Below are 25,549 nucleotides of genomic sequence, written 5' to 3' on the forward strand. Positions count from 1 at the left end.
AAGTGACTTAGCGCCCACTGCTTTCGCGGTCACTGTAGTATGTAAGACTCCAGGCGAAAGCCTCCTGAGCGTTTGTGGCTGGGAACGTCACCGGAGGTGCAGCGCAATCCTTTAACAATTTGAGTTTATGAAGCTTTGAACTGAAACACGTGGATAGCTTTTGGGCTGCTGGCCACGCACCTACGAGGTAAACTACCAGCCTTAAATGTGCTTGGGCGCGATTAGCTCAAGTAAAACTATCCACCGCCAAAGCAAATCAATATGTATGGAAGAGGAAAAATTTGCGTTTCATCCCTAAAACCAAATTTTGAGTGATTATGAACCCGCCGCGCTGGCTCAGTAGTTAGAGCGCCCGGCTAATGAGCCGGAGTTCCCGGGCTCGAACCCGACCGCGGCGGCTCCGTTTTTATGGAGGCAAAACTCTAAGGCTCCCGTGTGCTGTGTGATGTCAGTGCACGTTAGATCCCCAAGTGGTCGGAATTATCCCGGAGCCCTCCACTACGGCACCCCTTTCTCTACTACGGCACCTCTTTCTTCCTTTCTTATTTCACTCCCTCCTTTCCTCCTTCCCTTAAGGCGGGGTTCAGGTGTCCGCCGATATATGAGACAGATACTGCGCCATTTCCTTCCTTAAAAAAACCAATTATTATTATTATTATGAGTGATTATGGTTAACATTGTAAGCGAAACATGTAATATCAGGCGTCTAGTAAACATTTGTACATAATTTCGTTTTGTGTGGGCATTGAGCATTGTTCTTTTGTGGACCATGAACCAGGAATGGATAACATACTCAATATCTTTCTGAAGCCAATATTGAGTCCTTCGGAATACACGCCCGGAGCCGACAGTAGTCTAGAAGTCACTGTATATATCCGGCGTCGGGAGAGGTTAAAATTCAAAATTTCTTGGTAGCTTCAAGAAACTAAGTTCATAATTTAATCTTTGTCGTGACTATGTTTCACTCCTTCTGCTGAAAGAGCGCAAAGAAGCAAAAAGTGCAAGTGACTCTAGATCTCTCGTCTGATTTGCCGCGACATTGCTGCCCTCAAGATATCTGTAGATCGGTCACAAAATGGCTCTAGGTGTGAAGGTAACGCACACCATCTCAGCTTGCGGGCAGATTTCAGTAAATATTCTAGTCAAATCGGTACACTTTGCGTAAAGAGATGTACAAAATAAGACCACGTTTTCAATACTTCTACCTGAAACGAAACAAACGCCTCTGAAGCATCCAGATAAAATCTATTTCCAGCTTTCCGACGTCCTAAATCGGTCATAGAGCTCGTCGTATGTCAGGGTCTAAAGACGATACTAGACCCACCGTCTCGACGTCGTCAAAAAAAGCCGGCTAGAAATGAACTACAGCAAGAACTTACCTATACAAATGGCGCACGCAGCGGTTGTGTAATGAGGAGCTCGTTACTCCAATAGCCACCGAAAACAAGAAAAGTATAGACGAATCCTTCAATTTTTATTTGTGGCATTGATCAATGGGAGATTAGTAGTGTAATCATTTTATGGTTGGTCGATATTGATTGGAAAGTAGTAGAAAAGACAATCACATGCCACCAGTGCGATTCACACCGGTAACCTCCGTATGACGTGTATGGGGATAGACCAGCTGATCCAAACTTGTACTTTCGGGTGTATTTATGTTAACATTCGCGCGGGTGATAGCGCCAGTTAAACAGGACAAGAGACTTCCCGCCCTCTGGCAGTGCCTGCATGACGCACCGATGATATCTTCTTGCAAACCGCAGCGGAGGCCTAGTTTCAGCATCCACCTCACACGCGGGAGTTGCGGGGCTCGATCCCCAGTACCGCCCGGTACCCACCGGTGATGCAATAGATATAAGCTTTACCCTGCTTGGTGCTCGGCTTATCTGGGGCGAAATGCTTGGAAAATTGGTCTCTGACTCCACCTTGAGAAGTTGAAAGTACCTTGTGCCATAGCGCTCTTTGGCCATAGATGCCCTTGCGCCGTAAAAATCCATAGGAATCATCTTTTTGCAACAGCTTCTTTTTAAGCCACGAAGTTCTCGCCCAATAGCCTGAAGCGCAAAAAAAAAAACGAAATACGGGCCGTATTTTCTACCTAATAATTTCGTTTTCATCTTGTCTCCCGCCACGCCATTGGTCGCTGCTCCCGGTGACGTAGAACATCGGGGTTGACGTCTGACGTCATGCTGGTCATTACAGAAACGTGCCTATAATGACACTTACTCATACAGTGAACTCACGCCTGTACTATTCCATAGGCATGCAGACCGGTGCCGAAGCTGAAAAATGACAAAGCGCGACGACGCTTTGACCTGCCTGAGGAGATTCATCGGTCCTATAAATTCGTTTCGAGAAATAAACTGCGCGGTAGTTGCTGTAGGGCTCATTGGTAGCTCATGGTCCGTCTGGCTAGATCGGACTACATGCATCGAAAGGAGGGTGGCTAGCGGCTGCGCCGTGACTACCCCAGAGCGGCTTGCGCATGCGCAGAGTTGCTCGTGCGCAGTCATGGTGGTAAACTGTCAACAGGTGAGCCGTACAGTAATCCCCAAGAGGATATCAGTAGCGTTCAAGTGAACACTTTAATTCACCATTCGCTTCTTCCTCTCGGGTGACAATCGGAATTGATCGGCACCTTTTCAAGCCGGCTGTCGGCGTGAGGTCCTCTTATGTACTCGCGGTCTGGAATCTTAAAATCCTCGACCGACAAAAAAAAAGGAGCAAAGCCCTTTCACCACCAGCGTAACACTCGTGACAACCTTCTTAGAAGGAGAATAGTACTGCAGACCGCATAAATAAGATGGACGAAAGGCGAACTTCCTATTCGTACACAAGAAGTATACGGGTATACTACACGCGAGGATATGAATGTCGTGTCTCGTCTTCAGCGGCACTTTAAGACACATGTCGAAGTTCCTGCATGCGGTTGCTTATGCGACAGGAGTAAACAAGCTGCTTGATTGCAGCAGGCACAGGTGTTGGTTACTACGTCAGCTAACTTAGTGCTGCGCCGGGTTCTCTCCTTATCGATTTCGACAAGCGAAAGACTGGTTGTGTGCAGCGACTCTTGTTGAAAGTTCACCAACCCGAGTACTTGTGGCACCTGCGCCTTTTTTACTTGACTACACGCTTTTCGGCTGAAACAGGTAGGTACCCATTTCATAAAAATTCTGCAATTCCTTTTTAATTCACCCTGCTTATACCTTTCAAGAAACGCGACGGGAAATGTTTGTTATTCGTAGCATAAACATAAGCATATTCTATCCCAGCAATCACCTCAGTTTGTACATCAGCAGTAAAGATGAGAAAAACTCTATTGGAATAACATGAATTCTATCGACAATGTAGTGAGAAGGGCTTTATGGAGTAACAGAATACAGAATAATATCTATATCCCATTGCTTATGCTACGTACCTAACCATCATAACATATAGGTGAAGCCAAAACTAGTAAAAACAATGCTATTTCCGAAAACTACCATTTTATGATCATGTATAGTGAAATCAAGCTATCGTCACTTGAAGTATATACTGCCAAGGATCACTGGCTCGTTGACGTCAATCGCTTCAGATTAACTGAGCAGTTTACGCAGATAAAGCAAGGTTAGGGTCCTTCTGTTTCTAGAGGGGGGGGGGGGGGGGGCGGGTCTCTTAAGCTTTAAGCGCCCCCCCCCCCCCTTCCCTTGGATTCATGCCTGGCCCCTCAGTAAGCTTTACTTAGAAAAAAGGATTGCTCCAGCGGCCTGGAGCTTTCACTGTCATACTTGGAAGAGTATACAAAACGCAGAGCCTTAATGCCGGCGATATCTATAGGTATGTCCTTATACGTTTTTTTTTTCAGAAAAAAAATGTTAATACATTGAAAGCGGAGAACAGAAAGGTTGTGGTTTAAGATGCGCATACCATTTCTGGCCAGCGTCCTTCTTTTTGGAGTTTCCCAAGCTGCAAGTTTACTTGACTGCACGAAACAGCCGACATCAAAAGGTAGCTAATTTACTCCATGAAATGAGTTCCTAAAGAACGGTGCATGTCGTTAACAACATCGTTGAATAAGAAAAATAAAACACAGAACGAACTCTTTTGAGACCCTCGAGCTTATTTTTAAAGGCGTAAGGTACTGGTATGTGCATACTGAGGGTGATGGTTCATTCTTGCGATTTGTAGCAAAATCTTTCTTTTGCAGCGTTTCCATCCCTCGCATCGAGCAGTTCAGACTGCCATAGAAAACCAATGGGGAACGCTGTTGACGATACCAAAAACAATAACGACAAAAAAAATGAAATCCTGCCGACGCGAGATCTGCGGACATATTGATTGTTTTGGTGAAATCTTATAATACATGAAAAACTATGTCCGTAAATTGTCCTGTTGAAAAACGTTTTCGTTCAAAATTGTCGGGCACGTTTTGAAGGGAACTTGGGGTACACCCTTTGAATCACTATAATATTCAAGCTCTTTACTGGCACTGCAGTAATCGTCTTTTGGTGCAATGATTTTGCAGGAAACCTGAAGATACGTGTATGCAAGTCACGAGTGTGCAGAAACAAAGGTAATGTTCTTTCCACAGCAGCTGAGGAATGAATAATGAAACCCTGCTTATTTTATTTTATTTTTATTAGTAATAAGAGTCGGGCAGTCCCTAGGCTTTTCGTTACAGTGACTCTGAAGCGTGATTAGGTATTGAGCGATCACCGTTGAACGTCAAGCAATAAACTTGTCTCTGCAACAATTGTTACTATTAGGACATTATTTATTCGCGAACACTACAAAAACGTTCATAGACCCGGCCAAAAATAGAAATGCGTACAATGCCAAGTTTTTTTTTTTCCTTAATGAAAGCAAGTTTTCAACGTGAGGATTATTCAGCGCATTGCCCAACAAGGCGCTTTCCACTGAAGTGGCATAGCACTGGCACTAACGCCCAGACGAAAACAACGGAAGAACCGTGTCAAAATACGACAAAATGTTTTGTAGTTGTGTCGTAACAACAGATATTGCTGTTGATCTGTAGTATTTTGTAGTGGTATGGTTTATTCTGTAGAATGTAGCTCTGTATTTTTTTATAGTAATTAGGCAAAACTCGGTTGTCACTACAAAAATGTGTTTTTAGTGAAAGTTTTTAATGAAAAAATTAGAGAAAATTGGTAGCAGCGACAGAAACTAATCTGTTGTATTTTTTCAACTGGGAATAGCCACCAGTTCCATAATACGAACCACAGAATTTTGCTTGTTTAATTGATTGATGGCTTGTCTTAACGTCATGGTAGTTTGATTTGCAGCGGACGAAATTAGGAAGACTCTGAGCAGACATGCAGACCCGTGCCAAGACTTCTACAAATTCGTCTGCAGCGGGTGGAAGAAAGCTCACCCGGCTCCAAAAGACAGGGCTCGCTACGGGCCCTTTCAGGTGATGGACGAGAAGGTGCACCGGGAGCTGAGAGGTGAGCAACATGGGAATATTCACGCACTTCTCAACGCAGTTCTCAACGCAGCAATATTTTGTCGAAAATGTTTCGTCACAGAACAGAGAAATTCGTAGGCACTCTCATCGCTAACAGCCTTCGCTTAGCTTAAGAAAGGCAATAGTGATGAACATCTCGAAGCATATGAAAGGGAAGAGTAATTTTCAAGTAACTAATGATCACCCTTCGACTTTGAATGAGAAGCAGCTTTTACGTTTACCGTAATTTACCGTTAGAATGATTGATGTATTTTTTTACCATCCCATGCTTTGGGAAGAAAGTAAATTGGTTATTTGGTGTCAACTAAGTGTTCGCTTTCGTAGCTCAGCTACAAGTATTTTTGTGTGACAGAATTTTTAATGTAACACTTTAGCTTCGAAAATATTCAGTGATAATTAAAAAAAAACAAACTAGCAATTACTTTCATATTTTCTTTCGAGATAGTTTACATTCATTCTTTTGCGATTAAAAAGAATTGGGACACATGGATGAGGGGACCAGAGATAGCTTCTTTTCCATTGCCTATTCACTATCTAAACTGCTCCCCCCCCCCCCCCCCCCCCGGGTAATGCGGCACCTGCTGGCATGCCAGAAGGGTTACAAAAGGCGAGCAAAGAAAAGATAGAGAAATTAATAAAATCGCAAAAATTCAGCAGCCAGAAACACAATTTTTCTACTGAGCTTCCTTACGATGGTAAAAAAAAAGCATTTCGTCAACAAACACTCGAAGCAGATGCTGAGCACATGTACACAAGCACTAATTCAAACCACAACACGTCGTGAACAGAATGTCGGAACTGCTGGTTTCTTGTGTCTTGCAATCGGCTCAAAACATTCCTCGAAGCAGATGTTCAACACTCCATTACCAATACTGTCTTAAGCAGCCAGGTTGTACAGCATTTGGTGCACTATGATATGGACTCGCATAAATTATCTGATCAGAGTGTTTCTTAATTTACTCGGTGCTTCGTTGTTTTGCTGCCCCAACACCGACGAAAGACATAATTGATCAAAATGTCGTCAGCAACTACGCCTTATGTTTGTGGCACGCATCTTGCAGCTCTTCTGCGAAACGCCACGCACACCGGCAAAAAGCGACAGAGTGTCACTGACAAAGCGAAGATTGCATACAGATCGTGTGCAGCAAACCGTAAGGCATTTTCCGTCCTCTTTCTGTTTGTCTTGTCTAGAAACCCAGACTAAGTTATTTTCCGTCACTTCATGAATACGAAAAAAAGCAATGTTCTTTGCCTTTTAATAACTCTTAGTGCTTATGTTTCGTAATTGAGTGTCCTTCTTTGCGTCTAAGTATTCTTCTACTGGTTGCTGAAGCACTGCCGAAAGTAGCAACCAAGTCAGAAAAAGTGACAGAATCGTGTTCAAAGTAAGACAAAATGTTTTGTCCTTTTGTAATAACGACAGGTTTTGTTGTGGTTTTGTAGTACTTTGTTGTAGTTACAATAGTATTGAAAATTTCCCAGTCGGCACAACTCAATGGCCAAAAATACAACAAAAATTCCGTGGTTTAAAATGAGCGCAACATATTATTTCCACAGAACAGAAAATTTTCTGTAGCGTATTTAGACTTGGAAATGCATGCACGTGTAAAAATATAAATGTTTACGCATGTTGCTTAAATCTCGAAATTCCGCGTTTCCTTATGACTGCACATAAAAAAAAGAAACAACAAAAAAACAAGAACACTGAAGGTTCATTTTTCTTGTATCGGTCAGCGATTGGGGTGCGTCTTTATTTCAGAAAAACACCAACTTTTCTACGCTCTTTGCTATCATGTCGCTTTACCAACTAGCCTAGACGTGATTATTACCACCATACAGAGACGTTAATTGGATTGATTTAATCTTAAATTAATTTTGGCCTTTTTATTTTGAATGACCTTACCAAACAGGCCACCCTGATGCACGAAGCTTGACTTTTCTGAAGAGAATTTTAGCAAAGAAAGGCTTGGACAATTGGCCTTTGGCAAGGACGAAGGTAGAACGCAAAAACCGGATCCTGGTGTCAGTGGAAAGGACGACAGATCCAACAGAGACCACAATCGACTCCTCCGATGCGATGACCGCGTCGACAGATGCCAGCAGCGGGTCAGTCGGTCCAGACAGCGCGTCGAGCAAGCCGGCAGTCGATCTTACAACGCTGACGGAACCGACAACCGACTGGACCCCGCCAAGCAACTGGACGGCAAGAGAACCGTTAATGGGAGACTACAAGTCATTACTGCTAAAGGCGGGAATGTCACCACTGTTTCAGCTTGCAATCGTGAGAGATTCGGAAAATCTGTCCTCCCACAATATCAGCGTGAGTTTTTCCCCCTTTTTTTCCTTGTGCTCTGTTATTGGCTAAGCTCATGATTATGTTCTGGGCCATTCTGAACTCAAAACCTGAGAGTGACACCAATTTGCTGGATTGCACCCCAGGTTACAGCATAGCTCCCGCCCTGATTCCCAAACTGTGCAATTGCGTTCTGAAAACTTCGTCAAAAAGTGTTCTAATAGTGAACTACCATGGGAGCAGAGGAGTTGTGATGATCTGGAAAGTCTTGAACAGCGATATCTAATCAGTTTAGGTCTGATCGGCTACGTGTTGCACCTTTTATCATCTATCATTGGCAAGCTTAAAGTACTGAATGCTTAGTGATCAATATCGGCATCTAAGAAATTAGCTCTAGCTTGCTCTACGCTTGAACAGAATGTCCAGTTGGCATCCCTTTTTATCTTCTGGATGTTCACAATTCTATGCTGTGCGAAAAACAAGGCGTTGAATTGGTTGTTTCGCGGCGCTTTTCGCAGGAAAGAGCAAAGGGTGACCCAACATTACGTTAAAAACATGACAGAATTCGGTCCTCATCAAAATCATACGAAGGAATTATATCTACACTGTGATCACTGTCTTTCTGAAACTCTTCATTTGTAACACTCCACTGCATCACACACTTACATCTCGGTTGCAATAGCACCATGAATTGGCAAGTTGTTTTTTTTTCACGTCATCTCTGCGCGCCACACCACCTGGAAACATTAACTCGAACCATTTTATTGCTTCTATTCACTGTCAGACTTGAAAGCTTGCCAAGTAGTGTATCGATTCCAGGGGGCGCCATGCTTTCGCGACATATTGTGAGCCCGCGCGTTTTTACTGACACCCTTACTTCCCACTGTCCCTTCTCTTTTCCCTTTCCTTTTTAAGCCCTTCTTCCCTTTCCACCTCAGTGCAGGGTAACCAATCGGAACATTCTTTCTCTTCTCTCTCTATCTCTTAAAACACTGTTAATGTAATTATTTATCTCAGTTACTGCAATCAAGTAAACTAATACAGAGCACTTTTTTCAATGCACATAGCTAATTGGTGTTAATCTGAGTACTGTGATTCATGAAGCTGCTTATCTGTTCTTCGTTTTCAGCTCGACCAAGTCACTTTTCTCCTCCTAAGGCGAAGCGAGCTTATGCACCCTGACAAGCACGCTAACAGAGGCCGCGTCAAGGCGTACAAATCCCTCATACAAACAACGTTGCGTGTTATGAAGCCCAATTTGAGCAGGAATGCGGCAGAGGCAGTCGCCGAAGACATTTTTAACTTCGAAAGCGAGCTGGCCAAGGTGAGGAAACAAGAAACTGTACCGACTGACAAGTAACGTGCAGTCGGTCCTGAGGGAAGAATTCTTGGACTAATGCCTTTGGCTTCTACGCTATCGCGGTTTTTATGACAGAGAGCTTCCCCCGAGGAAGCCAGACGTGACGAATGGAAGATACACAGGAGGACCTCAATCCGGGCACTCGAGTCCATGTTTAAGGGCGTAAGTGGAATTGTTTTTCAAGTTAAAGGACAGTTGCAAGTTGCTTGAATGAAGGGTGTTCTTGATATTGTCACGTAGTGGTGACGGAAGGAGCGATGAAAACGGACAAAAGGTCTTCTAAAAGACAACTGTTCACTGGGCTGACTTGCGCCCACAGTGGACTGAGTAACTCGGCGGCGGCGAAGCGACAAGCGTGCTCGGCGGTCGTCGAACAGGAATGCCCGCCGCTGTCGGCCGTGCTGAATTTAAAGCTGATAGCGAACATTCGAGATAAAGCGTGCAAAGTTACTACAATATTCTGGAACAACGTAGAATCAGCGCTGCCAGGCTGCGATCAATAGAGATAAATCTAGTCACGTCTTGCGTCGCAAACAAAGCGATAAAGTTGTGTGGCGGCAGATTTTAAGCACGAACAAACACTGCAAATGTTCGTGGCATTATCGGCCTATGTTAGCTTAAATTCCCCGCGTTATGCAACCATTTCTCTTGCTTGTGCAGGAGTTCAGCCGTCGCCAAAACCACGTTCAACAATTTGTAAGATACTTTTACGGAAATATTGAAGGTGATGGTATTTTCTTCTGATATGTAGCAAAAATCTTTCATTTAATCTGTTTTCATCAATCGAACAGTTAAGACTCTCAAAGAAAAGCAATGGAGGAACGCTTTTGACGATGGCAAAACGTTAAAAAAAGAAAAAAGAAGACTGTCGTCGAGAAATCTGCAGATATACTGACTGATACAGCGGGAGCCGAAGCGGGGCTCAGTGGTTATGGCGCTCGGCTGCTGACCCGGAGGACGCCGGTTCGATGCCGGCGGCGGTGGTCGAATTTCGATGGAGGCGAAATCCTAGAGGCCCGTGTACTGTGCGATGTCAGTGCACGTTAAAGAACCACCCCAGGTGGTCTAAATTTCCGGAGCCCTCCACTATGGCGCCCCTCATAGCCCGAGTCGCTTTGGGACGAACTCGCATAAACTAATTAAACTGACTGATATAGTGAAATCTTAAATTATATAAAAAATTGCGTTTATAAAAGGTTTCCCGCTCAAAAATGCATTGTCCAGAATTGTTTGGTATGAAAGGAGCATGTGGGAATGTTTCTATAGTTTTTTTAATTTGCAGTTTTGATAAGTGCGGAATTAATAGTGTAATCAGTTTATCGCTGAAACATAATTGATTACAAAGCAGAAGAAAAAACAACCACGCACGCCATAAACTAATCACACTGTTAAATTCCCTGTGATCAAAACAACAAATTAAAGAAATCGAAAAATTCCTTTGTGCTTCTGGGTTTCGGTGACTGTTGGCTTCCTTCACATGCTTCCTATATTTTGCTGTACACCGACAAATACAGGCTGCTGTGCAGTGTATTTCGGTGAAGACGAAAAGTTAGGAAGCATGTTTTTTTTTTTCATCCTGGCCTTATCCTTTAGATTGCCACCCGTTGGCGGTGACTGAAAGAGAAGTTTTCCACAACAAAGCAGGAATAATGGCGGTTCCTACGCAAAACGGTGTCTATGTTCTGCGAGAGTGTTCCGTGTCTGTGCAATCCTTACCGCTGTGGCTCTTCTATGCTAGAACAACGAGTACATAGCCCGTCGAAAAAACCAACAGAAATTTTCTTTCGTCGCAACAGATTTTCTGTAATATATTTGGCCATTAACTTGTCAGAACAGAATATTCTATAGTATTGTGCTGTACTTTGCCGCAGGCAAAGAGCTACACGAAAATACCACAGAAAAGTACTACAGTAGTATAGGAGAAGAGGTCGATATGGCGAAAATTTGTTTTCATTTTTTTGTTGACACTGTTGGCCCATGGGGTCATCACAGGGCAGTTCCTTTTTTCTACATGGTTACATCGTTGCACACTACAAGCATGGACGCGAATGCACAATAGTAGAGAAATACGCACATTGCACACAATGCACAGTATACACCAGTACATTGGGCACCATGCACATTTTCAATACAATCTCAGTATTGCAAAAGAAAAAGAAAATGTGCACAATAAATGCACCAATTCATAAAGAATGATACTCATAAAGAATGGTCGTATTTTAGGCAAGATTCTGTTGTTTTCTCTACTGGGCAGCACTTGCATTATCAATCGAAGAGTTACTAATACATGTACACTAGCACGATCAGTTCAATTCAGTTCAATTCGTTTATTTTCAGAGTGTTTACAGACAGAACTCTGAAATTCCCCTGGGCTAAAAGTCGCCCTCAGCAACTTGATGAGGCGCAGGGCCAATGGTACAAAATAGCAGCCGACGCAGGTCATGCATGACACGATAAAAAACTACACACTCATCAAAGTGTAATAAACATGTACAAAGATATTAGTATCAAGCACTCATCATGAAAAATAATTTAATACAGTAGCACACAAACACAGGAGAATTTAATTCATTTAACAGATCATAATGGTAACATATACCACGAATTAATGCCTCAGCTTACTTAATGTAAAGTATTTTACGTCCGTTCTTACTAAAAACTAATGAAGTACTAGCAACGCAAGGTGTTTACAAGGCAGATAAGCTGGCAGTGCAGCTTCCATTGGGCGCCTTCGTGCCGAGAGAACGAAGCACACCAACAGTGGTGAAATATACGAATAGTGATGGAGTGACTTCACAAGTAGGCAAAGAAGATGAAACGATTTTGACATCTCCAGTTGAAAAGGACAGCAGCAGAATATTTCGGTCGTCATAACAGACTTTCTGTATTATTGTTGACCGAGGACTTGTAGCAACAACCGATTTTTTTTTGTAACAACCGAATTTGGTGTAGTTACGACAGAAAAGTACGACAGAACTGGAGACTACCGAAAAGTGGTACAAAACAAAAACTACAGTACTGTTGGAAAACTCTACAAAACAACATAAATGTTTGTAGTTTCGAAAAAACTACAAAAAATTTGTATTTTTGACGCTGTTTTATTGTTTTGTCCGCCTGGATCATGTTTATGTACTTTTGATGCAGATTTAAAAACTTTTGTTCTGAATATAATGTAAGCAGCGACATGCAGTCGCATGACGTACGACAAAGGACAAGACAAGCGATAGCGAAGACGGAGCAGTGTTCGGCCAGCCCAGTATATAAACTTTTAAGTCGACTTACCTTCAATGACACGCTGGCTGCCAAATTTTACTACTGACGGTTGACTCGGTTGACTTTTAGCCGACTTATCCGAGCATCATTCCGCCTAGGTTTTCGTTGGCTTTGTCTTTATAATTATAAATTATAAATTAATTATAATTATAATTATAAAGCACTATTATAATTTCACAGTGCACCTATGATATCGTCCCATCGTGAAGTAAAGGCGCGTAAATCCTGAAAAAGATTGTAAAATTGTGAAAAGTATTTCCAACGACGATGTTTTCTACAATCACAGCCATACTTCAGGCAAATAACTCACGTTGTACGCAGTTTGGTAAAGGGGAGACGACGACAAAACTTAACTTCCGAAATTGCTTTTCCGCACACTGTGCTGTCTACTTAACTTGCTGCTCATGGCTAGAAAAAGCTGACAGTGGACGCTAAAAAGCAGTTGAAATATTATGAACAGAAAAAAAATTAGTGTGATTTGTTTTTAGTTAGGATGTTTTATTAATCTTTTACTCTTTTCGCGCAAATCCTGCCAGTTCTGCACTCATAAATATCTTTCGTAAATTTTTTATACGTAATGTGGCATCACCTCACCGGACGTCCTTTCAATGGCACTTTTCAAATTGATATCCCTGGCAGTTAGCTTTGGCGTGCTTTTGGATGATTCTGTAATGACCATGTACATGTACCTTAGTGTTTTGGTGCATAGACGTCAAAAAGAAAAACAAAGCTTTGCAATGAGTATTAAAGTGCGCCTTTTCAACCGCAGTGGTATATTTCATTCAGATTTACTCTTACCCTTGCTCTGCGCTTTTTCTTGTTCGCAGCTTCCCTTGCTGGACCTCCTGAACAACGAATTTCGTGCGGTGAACTTAACACTTACGGCTGACGAGAATGTCGCCATCTTTGCCATTCCGTACTTCGAATCTACTACCAAGCTCCTGCAGAGAGTGGACATGTTAGTTCAAGATTTCTTCGCTACTGCCTGTGAGCCTGTTGGAAGCCAGAAGTAATACCTTTTATGCCCCGCAACGTTTACCTGTTGGGGGGCATAAAAGGTATTTGGGTGGAGTGCAACAGGAGAAGTGGACCATATGTCCCAAGAAAGGGGTATCCGGGTAGACAGGAATGCGCGTTGGAGGAAGTGCGGTGACTGTGTGACACGTGGGCACGTCCAATTTTTGTGTGTGTGTCGGGGGCGGGAGGGTGGGGGGTTGTGGCCAGAGCTCCTGAGTATATGGTGATAGTACAGGCCACATAGTGGAGAATTTGCGCTTGTCTAATAAAAGTGGTCTCGCAGCGAGTAAGATGTGGCGGAGGGGGAGGAAAGAGGCAGCAGGAGTGTCGTAGTCCTTTCAGTATTCGGTGTTTGTGGTGCATAGTCCGCTCATCTTTGGGGTTGTAATCATCCGCCCATGAAGAAGGGTTGCTCGGAGACGCGCCGCGAGCAAGGGCATATTCCTGTTCGTTACCTTCTATTCCCAGGCGACCTGGGATCGATTCCAGAAGGACGTGCAGGTTTGGGTGCTGGTAAAAGTAGGTGTTTAGCTGGGCATGGATATGTCCCGGAAGCGCGTTGGCGGCGATGTTACTGAGGACGTTCTGGCAGTCCAAGCGCAGTGTGATAGCTCTAACTTGTTGAGGGGGGTGAAGGATCGCTTCTGAGATTGCGTGTGCTTCAGTTGACGTCGAATCAGGAACGCCGGTGTGATGTCGTGGTTCCTGATGGCGGGGACCCACAGACGAAGTCGTAGCGCTGGAGTCAGTGAAGGTTGCATCTGTGTAGTTGATGCCATATGATGGGGTCTTGAGGTGGCGTGCTCTTGCTTCCAGACGTGCCGAATCCCTCCACGAGTTCATTTTCCGGGGTACAGGCAGTATGGCGACGCGAGGTGGATGTCCAACAACGGTCGAAAATTGGTGATTAGTGGGAGGTGCGACGTGCTGCGTCCAAGTGGCTCTTGCACTGCACAGCCTTCATGGGAGGTGGTCAAGCGGTGGTGCTGAGCTTCATGATGCGCCACAGTCTTCTCCTTCGGCGTGTGGTGCAAGGCGATCTGTTGAAAGAGATAGCTGCTTATAGCGGGACACCTAGTTCTGTGTGTAAGCATTTGCAGATGGCTGTTTCAATTTTGTTCGAGTTGAGTTTTCGTATAAGGTGGAGGTATGGGTAAGTACACTTGACTCACGAGAACACGGTTCCTTCGACAGACTTGGCACACGGGACCATTAAGTCCATGGCTGGTACGGGTAATGCGTTTCAGCACGTGGTGGAGGTTTTGACCCCGGCTTGGAGTTTTCATTCAAGAGACGGTAGGATATTCACACCGCTTACCTCATCTGAGGTTGTTACTCGATTGGTTGGCGCTACTCCAGCTAAGCATGATGGTTATGCTGCGATCTCCTTTGTTATATTGATCTTCCCTGCATTCTAACGCAGACCAGTCACTGATCGAGTTCACCCGAGGTAAATTTTGTTGACAGAGGGTTAGGTAAACAGCCTGAGGGCAGGATTGTAGGTAACCATCCTGAAATATAATTAACGCTGAAATTCTTTGAGGGTTCTAGCCTCGAAGTGCTAAGCACTGTTAGACCACCCTGAAGACAAAATCCGACAATGAGTGCAATTGGCTGCAGCACTACATATTTAGGGTGTCAGTTACCACTGGACTGCGGCTGACGTCAGGTGCAGTCCACCTATTTATTTTATAAATAAATAAATAAATAAATAAATAAATAAATAAACAAACAAACAAACAAGTTCGTATAAGACTGAAAGAAAGGTTTAAAGGAGCTCGTAGTTCTAAGACTGGCGCAGCTCCAAGGGCTGTTTTTCGTTGCCTTTCAACAACTTTCTTTCGATGCAGTCGCACGCTCTACAACTACGTCGGCTGGCGCGTCATGCAAATGTGGGCAGTCCACGTCTCGAAGAAATTCCGCAGTGCCAAGCAAAAGTTCAAGAGGGTTGCCTACGGCCTCAGGAAGGACGCTCCTCTCTGGAAGAAATGCGTCAAGATATTGAACACGTACATGCACGAAGCAGTGGGCAACCTTTACGCTACCCACAAGCCTGCGCCACATGTAAGCGAAAACGTAAGTAAATAAATCATTTGCGCATTGCAAGTACTTTTCGGGGAAAATATTACCCAGCGTGCTGGCAGATGTAATTTTTCATTTAAATGCTAGATATGATGGAGAGAACTTCAAAGAAATGGCCTCTCAATATAAATTTTTTGCAGCTTGCATAATCCTGAGCAGTGTTTTTTTTTGCATTTCTGTTGCAACCATTTTTTTTCAAGAACATTAACCTAGAAAGGCGAATGAGAATAAAAAAAAAGGCCATTGAAACTTTCGAAAATGGAAACCACACCTGGCGGTTACCCTTTGCGCTAGCATTGAGTGCCAAGTGGTGATCTTTTGGAAGACCGCGCATGAGACAGCGCCGGCATCATCAGATGCTTCTGCTCGTGAGTGCGTCTTCCATTGAACAGCTGAACATACATAAGCTGTGACAGCTGTGACGTACCTTTATTGTGCTTATATGGAGAGAAGCACGAATGTTTGCCATAACATCAGTTTAAGGAGCGAACACTCATATACATGCAGGCGATTTTCCTCGGCCCGTCAATGGCGGAAAAAACGCTGTACCTAGATTACACTAAAAGCTGCGCAGCTTCAACAGCGTGCATTCAGAACTGCGCTTCTTGGACAGGCTAAAAGTTAACATTCGTCGCTGACCATTAGCTGCGATGACCTTAAAGAAAATCCGCTATAAAAGGTACTCCGTTCAGCTGATTTTATTGAGATTCATGAGGTACCGAGAAGAAAGAGCGCCGAAGTATTGCTTCAGCTAGCACTATAAGTATTGCTTCAGCTAGCACTTCACCCATTTGTACAGGCGCAATCTTCAAGAAATCAGCTGCTGAATGTAATCAAGCCTAGAAAATTTGTACAATGGTTCTTGTTTGAACGGTTGCGCACCTGGAGTTAGCTTTGAAGGAATCTGGAATGTTCGGTACATGCAAATGTTTTTATATGGCCGTCGGAAAGAGTTGGCATGAGCGCAAAAAGCATGTTATAGGAGAAATTTTACAGCTACTACGAACAATCCGCCATGTTAATCATTGTGTTATCTCAGAATCTCTCGGGACTTTGTACCTTTTGAGAAAAAAATAGGAGTTTAAATCATTCCCAAAGAATTATGCTATGTTCGCTACCAATGATCAACATATGTAGCTGGTGGCTTAATGTACAGGAAAGCTGGGCACGATGAAAAGTGTACACCTGAATATGAAAGACGTGACAAAGTTTGGAAGCCAGCAAAGCTGTTTTGATGTGTTACTTTAAGCAGCTCGAACTTCTGTGCGCTCATAGTTCACAAGAACATCCTCAAAATTCTAGAATTCATAAGAACTTTGGAGAGCCTGTGAATGCTCTTTGAGAGCGGCATAAGTTGCTTTTTGGCGAAAGACTGAATAACCACTATTCGTACCATTCGTTCCTGCAAATAGCACGCAATTATTACTCATGCTCCTGCTAAGCGGTTTGAAGATCATGGTAGAGTTCAGTGAAAAAAATAGGGTGTGATTTTACGGCAGGAGCTACGCAGATCGTTGCTAGTGAAAGAAAAAAATGCAAATGACGCAAATCCGTTTGGAAATCTTTTAGGGAGCATTTCTAGTGTTAATTAGCGTTGTAAGTTACTAAATTCTTGATTTTGTTTTTCACTTCAGGTAGAGAAACTTGTCAAAGAAATTAAAACAACGTTTCGCAACCGACTGAAGAGCATTACCTGGATGGATAACGTTACTCAAGAAAGAGCGATTCACAAGGTGCAGTATCATTCCTTAATTTTGGTCAGCTGCAATTGAACACTGTTTGAAAAAAAATTGAACGTTTGTTTTTAGGGGGAAAGTAAATGGCGCAGTATTCGTCTCGCATCTCAGCGGACACCTGAACCGCACCATAAGGGAAATGATGAAGGAGGGAGTAAGGGAAGAAAAAGAAGTGCCGTTGTGGAGGCCTCCGGATTAATTCTGACCACCTGGGAGTCTTTAAAGTGCACTGGCATCGCACAGCAGACGATCCCCTTTTGCGTTTCCCCTCCATGGAAACGCGGCCACCGCGGTCTGGTTCGAACCCAGGTACTCCGGATCGGTAGCCGGACGCACTTACCTCCGCGGCGGGTAACACTGTTTGAATTAGTCATTTTTTTTTTCTTGTGCGCGCCAGACGCAGGAAGCGTTCTCTAATTTCCAGAGCACACAGGCTTGCGTGAACAGCCTCTCTGGGGCGCTGTGCTCGAAAACGAAATTATAAATGTGGCCACCATCTTGATTTCGTCACTTGCGAAGTCATTATTTCTCCTAGGTTTCATGTGTAAGAAGGGTGCCTCTCACAGTGTTAAAAAAGATTTTCTGTGTTCACAGCAATTTTCTGTAGCATATCTGACCAGGTACCTGTAGTAACAACAGAAATTGTAGTAATTGAACAATTTTTTGTAGTATTGCGCTCTCTCTTGCCGTAGTGGCAAAACTAAGAAGAAAAACTACAGAAAAATACTACAGTAAGCAAGGAAAATATTTATCCGCATTTTGGACAAGGTTCTGTCGTTTTTTTCGTCTCACCTCATCCTTCTGTATTTTGCGCTGTTTATCAGGCATTGACAATTTTCTTGGTAGAAATCAGGCTCAATACGAATTTCATAAAATTTCTGCATACGCAGAAATACGTAAGAAACCTTGTCTAGTGAAATTAGACGTCATCATAGATTAGGGCTGTTCAATGCGCATCCAGGAAATTATGCACGTGGCATATCAATGCGTTGTTTTGGTGGCGATAAAATTCAGCTTTGCGCTTGCCTGCTGGTGTTGCTGCTATGTTCCGTGAACCTCTTTAGCCATATAGTCACAGCGATATAAGCATGCGCCAATCACCTTGACCCAAAGTAGTTATTGAATGAAACTTAAACTTTGAAATATACATAAATTCGCATCAAGTCGAAAAACACAAAACAAAAAAATTTCTGTGGTTGCAACACATTTTTGTACTATTTTTGACTATGAACATTTCAGTAACAACAAAAATTATGTAATAATAGAATTTTGCATTGTTACTACTGAAAAGTGCTACAGAACTACAGGTTAGAGAAATGTACTACAGGAAAGACTACAGTACCACAAAAGCGTGCTATGAAAGTAGAGAAAATCTGTTGTTACGAAAGAACAAGAAAACAATTTGTCGTATTTTTGAAGTGGTTCTGTAGTTTTGTTCTACTGATATCATGCAAATTCGGATCGTAATTTATTGCTATTATTCCCGATTTTATTCTTGGCAGTTGGAAGAAATGGACTCAAAGGTTGGTTACCCTCCCTGGATGGTGGACGCCAGATACCTGGAGCTGATCTACAGAAATGTGAGGAAAAAAGTTTTTTTTTTTCGTCAGTGGTTTTTCCGTCAGCGGGTGAATCTACGGAACTGCTCAAGTAAGAATGACACTCGATTCCAGCTTGGACCACTTAATTCTAGCGATCCATTTGTGGAAATATTCTACAAAATCTACCAGAACTACAAAAGATCCGTTCTTATGGACCTCCGCCGTCCCTTCAACCGGACTCTCAGGTGAGCCCAGGGTCTCACTAATCTCATTGTACGGCGCATGACAATGTGGTTGCTGTAGGACATCTACCGTACTCAGGGATTCTGGACAAAGGTCTTTTTGCACGGGAAACGATTTATGAACGAAATTTTTTCATATAATGTACGATTTCACTACAACATTCAACATATCTGCAGATCACCCGACAGAAATCTAGAATTTTTTTTTCTGTTAACGTCTTTGCTATCGTCGAAAGCGTTCCCCATTGGTTTTCTATGGGAGCCTTAACTGTTCGATGCGATCGGTGGCAACACTTTAAAACAAAGATTTTGCTACATATCAGAAGAACGGACCATTACCTTCAATATTCAATATAAGAGTAACGGAGTTTTTAAATTTTCAAAATTTTCCTCCGAAATTGCTGGACATGATTCGGGGATAGTAAAAACAAGATTTAGCTTCTGCTTACTTCATGCGTCGACTTGCGTATGCTCTTGAGAGGGAAAAGGTATTTTCTATTTTATGTTTCTTTTTGTAATAATCATTGCAGTATAATTGTATTAATATGAAAATAAAAGCCAGAAATGCATAAGGGTTCTTGACGAGCAGGTACTTGAACCAAGATTTTGAATATACTGATGAGTTTCAGAAACAATAAGAATGAGCTAAATACCTTACGCCAAATTTTTTCTTTTTTGCGTACTCCATGGCCAACATGCTGGAACTACCTTTCTTCTTCGCGTGTTTCTTCTGCTATTAACTCTCGCAGCTGGTCCATGGCTCCAGCTGCTGTGAACGCCTTCTACGATTCGGAAGCGAACGGAATGGGTGAGAGCCAGCACGCCATGAAATCTTGCGCCTGTTGATCCAGTTGGCTTTCAGAAGACAAGTATAAAGGAAAAAGCAACCGCTCTTTTACCGATATGCGTCACAAGAAAAAAAACGAAACAAAAAAGTCACCATTTGAAGGCTGCATGTGACACCATGATCAGAGAAATAGTGCATGAACTTTCATGATAATGTCGGCGTTCTTTTCTTAGCAGAGTTATCTCGAGCAGAGTGAACAGTAATGGTAAGATTGACAGCCAATCAGGGCAACTGTCTAACGCGCTGATACGGAATGGTGAATGGTGTGATTCGAGCTCGTATAAACAAATTCCTGCTGATCAATTCTTTAACGTACGTCCACTTAGAGGAACATATGGGTCACTTCCTTTAAAGATCTCGGAGCGTGTCCAACAAGAGCACCGTCAGGAAGATGGAGTGGTGGTAGGGGTAAAGGGGGGGGGGGGGGGGGTTACTTTTTCGTAAGTTCGTAAGATAAGTTTGGTTCGATAGTTAAGTTTGGTTATAAATCAGACGGATGCCAAGACGATGACCACTCACTAAGCTATCGAGCGTGTATCAACGTCTGCGTTAGCCAGTAGCATTTGAGGAGAGTAAAATTGGCTACAAATTCATTGCAGTTATACCCTCCGCAATCCAGCAAGGGCCCTTTTACCAGGACGGGCTACCGGCGTAAGTGCGGATTCGCAGCTCTTTATTCCACTCTATACACGAATTACCCTAAAGGGAGTAAAATGGGTGTATCAGGTCTTCTAGAGCTCTCCGTAATGGGGGCAGAGTATGCCGGCCACACCCTGGAGTAGATTTTGATCCCCAAAAATCCATAGTGCACACGGCTGGCAACGGAAGCAGATTCTCTCTTCAAAATATGCTAAGATATTCCAGTTACCAAGATTTCACCTGAGTATTAGGACTCTTCTGACTGCTGCCCTCCTAACATCTGGTGCCGCGGTTATAAGTCTCCTTCCTTTGCTACCTCGATCAAGTTACTACGAATTGAGGTGTGAGTATGTGTGCGTTGTCAACAGTATAATATACCGTATATTTAGCGACGCTTGGGCAGCATATGGTGCATTAATAAGAAGTGTGCTCGAGCACCATTCAGTCCATTTTGCTCCAGTATAGGGTAATTGATGTGTATAGTGTAGGTTTCCTAAGCATTAGCTACAAGTGTGTTACAGATTGTAGGCGTTGCTAACCACTGCTTCTTTTCCCACCTAGTTCCCTGAACTTCGGGTCCATGGGCTTCATAGTTGGCCACGTGTTGGTGCATGGCTTTGATGATTACGGTAAGAGTTCGACACAGTACAGATAGCAAAGACACGACAGGATCTAAACTCAGGTCGCCTCCTCAACATTTCTCCAGAGGCGCACCACGCCCTCCAGTCTCCAACCGCTTTTACTCAGATCAGATTTCTGACAAACGGTTCAGTTATATGACTTTACTCATGTGAAGCACACTGGGGCTGAGCTGGTTGGCTTTGTGGCCAGTCGTGAAGCATTTCGTTTCAGTAACCTAAAGAAATCTGGTCCCAACAGAAGCCGTTGATTGATTGAATTCCGTTCATGAGCATAACTAGCAGAACTGAAACAGACTGTGCGCAAACTTTTTTAATGCAGTCGATCACTCCTCGCGTGTGCATCTTTAAAAAGCTACCTATTATAATTTAGATTTGTATGCATTAAGAAAACACCATTGCACCGTCCAAAATAAAAGTTTAACGAAAGGAAGTACAATTTAGTAAATATTGAAATAGAAATTGGAATGAAATATAATTACCAAAACTAACTTCAAGTCTTGCCTCCCCATCAAACAAATGTTTCGGATTCTCCGCCTCTCTACCAAGCCTAAAGGTGGGGGTCATACTCGGTTTTTTCGGACAACCGGACTATCTCGCTCATATAGTCTGGACGCGAAGCGGGCGCCATGTTGTTGCGCCGCCACGGTTGCTTGCATAGACGCGGCTTACAATTGACGTCGCACGAACAGGGCCCATAGCGCACCACTCAGCGCTGATTAGCATGAGAGAAAGTTACTGTCGCTTGGCGGAAGCTAACACGTAGTGTTACGACGTCACAGAGGACTCATTAGTGGCGGCCACAACGCGATAAACCGGAAAGACTTTTTAACTCAGCTACGGCTGTAAAAGATGCGAGAATTTTTACCGTATAAGTTCTAGATCACTGAGCCCCGTTCAATGAGGAGCCGGAAATTAATAGTCATTAACCCCTTCAGGCGCCTTTCGTTTACATTGAAAACAAATATTTTTTAGATGAACTACTATATTTAGGCCTCAACAGAGATGGTTTGTTAGTTCTCTGTCTATCTATCTAGTGCCTATTTCTTAATTGTTCCTAATTAATAGAAATAACGTCGAAAAGGCAGCAGCGGTAAACTCCCGAATGATCGCGGATCTGTTGCGGTTTCGATGAAGCACATCAGACTTGAAATTAGGGTAAACATTTTTTTTTGTGGTAGCGAAATCTCTCTGCGTTACAGTGCAGACGACGTGATGCCAAGATCATTGTTTTGGGGGATTATCCTATTGACGACACGAAGAACTGTAAATAAATCTAAAAAAAATCACTGCTGGGTGCAGCACACTCTCAGCAAAAGCTGTGAGTTGCGTCGTGCACAGTTATGTGCAAAGCATTCTAACTCTTTAACCGCCAACCCCGAGCTGTACTCGTCAATGGAGATTTCACGATTATCGCCAATGACGAGTCACACTCGTCCGGCCCGATGTTGTGCGGCATCCACCACAAGAGACTAAAGCCCCTTGATACAAGAGACTTGTTACTCTCTCCAATTGCGTTGGTTGCAATTTTTAACCCCAGAGGGCAGTAGTTGCCCATGAAAACCGCGTTTAGAATTTTAGGCCGCGTATTAAGCCTAACAACAATCATTTCGACGAAAAATGCGAAAACAACTCGGCAATTTTAGTACATTTTTCCGCAAATAATTTGCCGGTTGAAGCGTCAAGGTTGTGATAAATACTAAAGCGGAATCGATTCACCCAAGACTTTTTTTTTCTTTTTCGCCGCAGGAAGTCAGTACGATGAGAGTGGGAGCTTGAGACGCTGGTGGAGCAACGACACTCGTCGGCGTTTCATGCAAAAAGCGGAGTGCTTTGTTCACCAATACGGCGACATTGTTGATAAGACCGTGAACATGTCGGTTTGTATTGTTCCCTTGTCCCTTATAGGCTACCGCAAAGGAGGCTTTACCTTGACGGCCTTCATTCAGCTTGCTTGCATCGCTTCGGCTGTTCATGGCGCATGCAAAATATTGTCCCTCTAGCCACTTTTAGATAGATTAGCAGCAACGGATCCTATCTCACTAGTAAACCAAAACTATAACGCGCTAGTTGAATGACTAAAGTTTTAATGTTTGTATGGCTTCACAAGAACCTGATCAGGTTACGATACTGCAGGCGGGCAAGGATGCTATAAAAATGTAAAATGGCATGCACTTTTAAGCAGTTTTGTAGTGAAAGCTACATTGGCCACGAACTCGCATTCGCACCGTGGTCGCACCGCACCGTGAGACCAACCCCGTGACGGGTCACGTGACCAACCGCGTGACCAACCGCATGGTGAACCACGTGACAACAACTAGCCAGACAACCAGACTAACCTGTACTTGCAATCAAGATTAACCAAGGCTAACCAAGCTAAGCATTACCTTTCTGTACGTATTTCTGGCATAGCCGAGCTAAGCCATTGCCTATTTTTTTTAAGCGAGAGAGAGAGAGAGGGGTTTTATTGACGGGAATGGCAGAGAGGTTGGCCTGAAACTTAAATATCTGGTCTGCTACTCAACACTGGGGAACGGGAAGAGGAGCAAAAAGAGGGTCACGATGGCGGGTGATGATGATGGGAGGAGGCAGATGGAAAAAATATATTAAAAATAAAGAAAACAAGCCACACTTTCTAACATCACAAACGCGAGACGAGGTCTGTGTCGCTTAAAAAGCGTGAGAGCGCTCGCGTTGCCTGTGGAGTTTTCAAACAATCTTGCCAAGCGCCGGGGATCAAATCCTCTGAGAAGGGCCTTGTGTCCATACTCTTCAAAGCAAATGCGAGCATGAGTCTTTCACGTGCATATGCTGGACACGCCACTAAAACATGTTCTACTGGCCTTGTCAAGCCAAATTCATGGGCGCCGCAATTTCACCTTCAAGTGGCGGAGGTGTGGCAGCCACGTGACATACCACGTCACTCTGCAAGAGCCTTAGCAGCTGTGGCTACGTGACTGACTGCGTGATTCGCTGTTAAACGAGCCCGTGCTGCTCCCGCGGAATTCGAATTGCAGTTCTTGCTAAGGATCGTCGGGACGATTTCGATAACCACGCTTAGCTGGGCTAAACTGCAACCATTTTTTAACTAAAGCAAACTTGCGGCTCCTCGCATGAGCTCTTCACAGTCAACAGATAGTGCATCCGAATGTATCTGATGCAAACAACTTTTCCTTCGATCTGTCTGTCTTACACAGATTTCAAGCATAAAATGAATGATCAAAGAATGATCAAGCAGCAATGGCTAACTGATACAGGCTTTCTAATGCGCTAGCATTAGTGCTACTGTGAAGCAGGAACCAGCATCCGGCTTTCTATTGTTCTGTACACACCTGGCAGCTGCCACCTGCCAACCACTTTTCATCTGCCACTGTTGGCCGGTTGTAAAGTGGAGGGAGAAAAATTCCCCTCTCCTCTTGTAGGAGAGAGGCCGAAAGGTGGCTGCCACCTTTCTAGAGGAAAAGAGAAGAAGCCAGAGGGTGGACACCGTGGACGGAAGAAGTTTTCATGCGTGTGGCGCGTAGCCTGTGGGTGTTTCCGCGGTAGGAATCCGGTGAGTGCCTTTTGTGAAAGGTGAAGGTCCAATCATATAGTGCCAATCAGCTTCCGGTGACTAATGCGCAAAGCTAGCCGCCTTAGCTCTTCAAACAAGGAGAAGACTCAATGCTAACGCATGGTCATCGCGTAATGATAATTATGCGCCCCGTAATTCTTTTTCTTCCTACCATGGACAAGTTGAACGGAAGGAATACCCTTGGAGAAAATATTGCGGACAACGGAGCCATTCGACTCGCCTTCAAGGTAAGTGCAGCGAGGAAGGTCTCCTACATGTTTAGACAAAAGTAATTCATGTCTCTTGTGCTGAATGGGTTAGTCTGGCGGAATGTTGGCACTTTTTTATCTCAAAAGCAACATTGCTCGACGAAGTGTCCATACTCAAAACTCTTCAAACGTGCAGTGATTGTAAGTCGGGGTCACTCCTGCCGCGAACAGACTGCAACCCATAAAGCTACGTCGCTTAGTTTGTGTCGACTAGGCTTCTTGCACCTGCAGTCCATGACGCCAGAAGATTGCTACCAAGCTTCGTAGAACGCGAGAGCGGCAGTGAAAAAAAGTGAAGAATACAGGTTCAGTGTCCATCCCGCATTCTTTACTGTCTTTCCTCGTAGGGCTCGCGCCCTACTAAAACCAAGGATTCATAACTATGAATAGTTCAGACCACCTCACGGAGCTCTCCATACCCCAGCTGCAACAGAAGGACGCCTTTGCGTAGCCGCAGTTGAGACTTTTACCCAAGAAGCGCCTGCAATCCCCAGGCATTGAACACATCGGATTAAAGTTTTGCACTTCGAGTAATCCATCAAAAATAGCCCCCTTCATTCCTTGAGGGCAAAACTCTGGGTAATTAACAAAAAGA

At 43.7% G+C, this 25,549-nt stretch overlaps 1 protein-coding gene across 1 annotated transcript in view; it reads left to right on the plus strand.

Annotated features, from left to right (window-relative positions):
• Positions 1-3,849: 3,849 nt before the first annotated feature.
• The window catches only part of LOC144110098 (neprilysin-1-like), a 28,131-nt gene continuing 6,431 nt past the window's right edge, over positions 3,850-25,549 (plus strand). The window contains exons 1-17 of the mRNA XM_077642913.1: positions 3,850-3,987; positions 4,505-4,552; positions 5,283-5,444; positions 6,526-6,615; positions 7,375-7,784; positions 8,887-9,081; positions 9,193-9,279; positions 13,218-13,348; positions 15,258-15,483; positions 17,124-17,222; positions 18,728-18,805; positions 18,899-19,011; positions 19,758-19,816; positions 20,455-20,506; positions 21,056-21,123; positions 22,882-23,012; positions 24,868-24,933. Coding sequence (XP_077499039.1) covers positions 3,897-3,987; positions 4,505-4,552; positions 5,283-5,444; positions 6,526-6,615; positions 7,375-7,784; positions 8,887-9,081; positions 9,193-9,279; positions 13,218-13,348; positions 15,258-15,483; positions 17,124-17,222; positions 18,728-18,805; positions 18,899-19,011; positions 19,758-19,816; positions 20,455-20,506; positions 21,056-21,123; positions 22,882-23,012; positions 24,868-24,933 — 2,106 coding nt within the window. The 5' untranslated portion in view covers positions 3,850-3,896. The remainder of the gene's footprint in view (positions 3,988-4,504; positions 4,553-5,282; positions 5,445-6,525; positions 6,616-7,374; positions 7,785-8,886; positions 9,082-9,192; positions 9,280-13,217; positions 13,349-15,257; positions 15,484-17,123; positions 17,223-18,727; positions 18,806-18,898; positions 19,012-19,757; positions 19,817-20,454; positions 20,507-21,055; positions 21,124-22,881; positions 23,013-24,867; positions 24,934-25,549) is intronic.

Source organism: Amblyomma americanum, chromosome 11, assembly GCF_052857255.1.
Source record: "Amblyomma americanum isolate KBUSLIRL-KWMA chromosome 11, ASM5285725v1, whole genome shotgun sequence".
Classification (NCBI taxonomy): domain Eukaryota; kingdom Metazoa; phylum Arthropoda; class Arachnida; order Ixodida; family Ixodidae; genus Amblyomma; species Amblyomma americanum.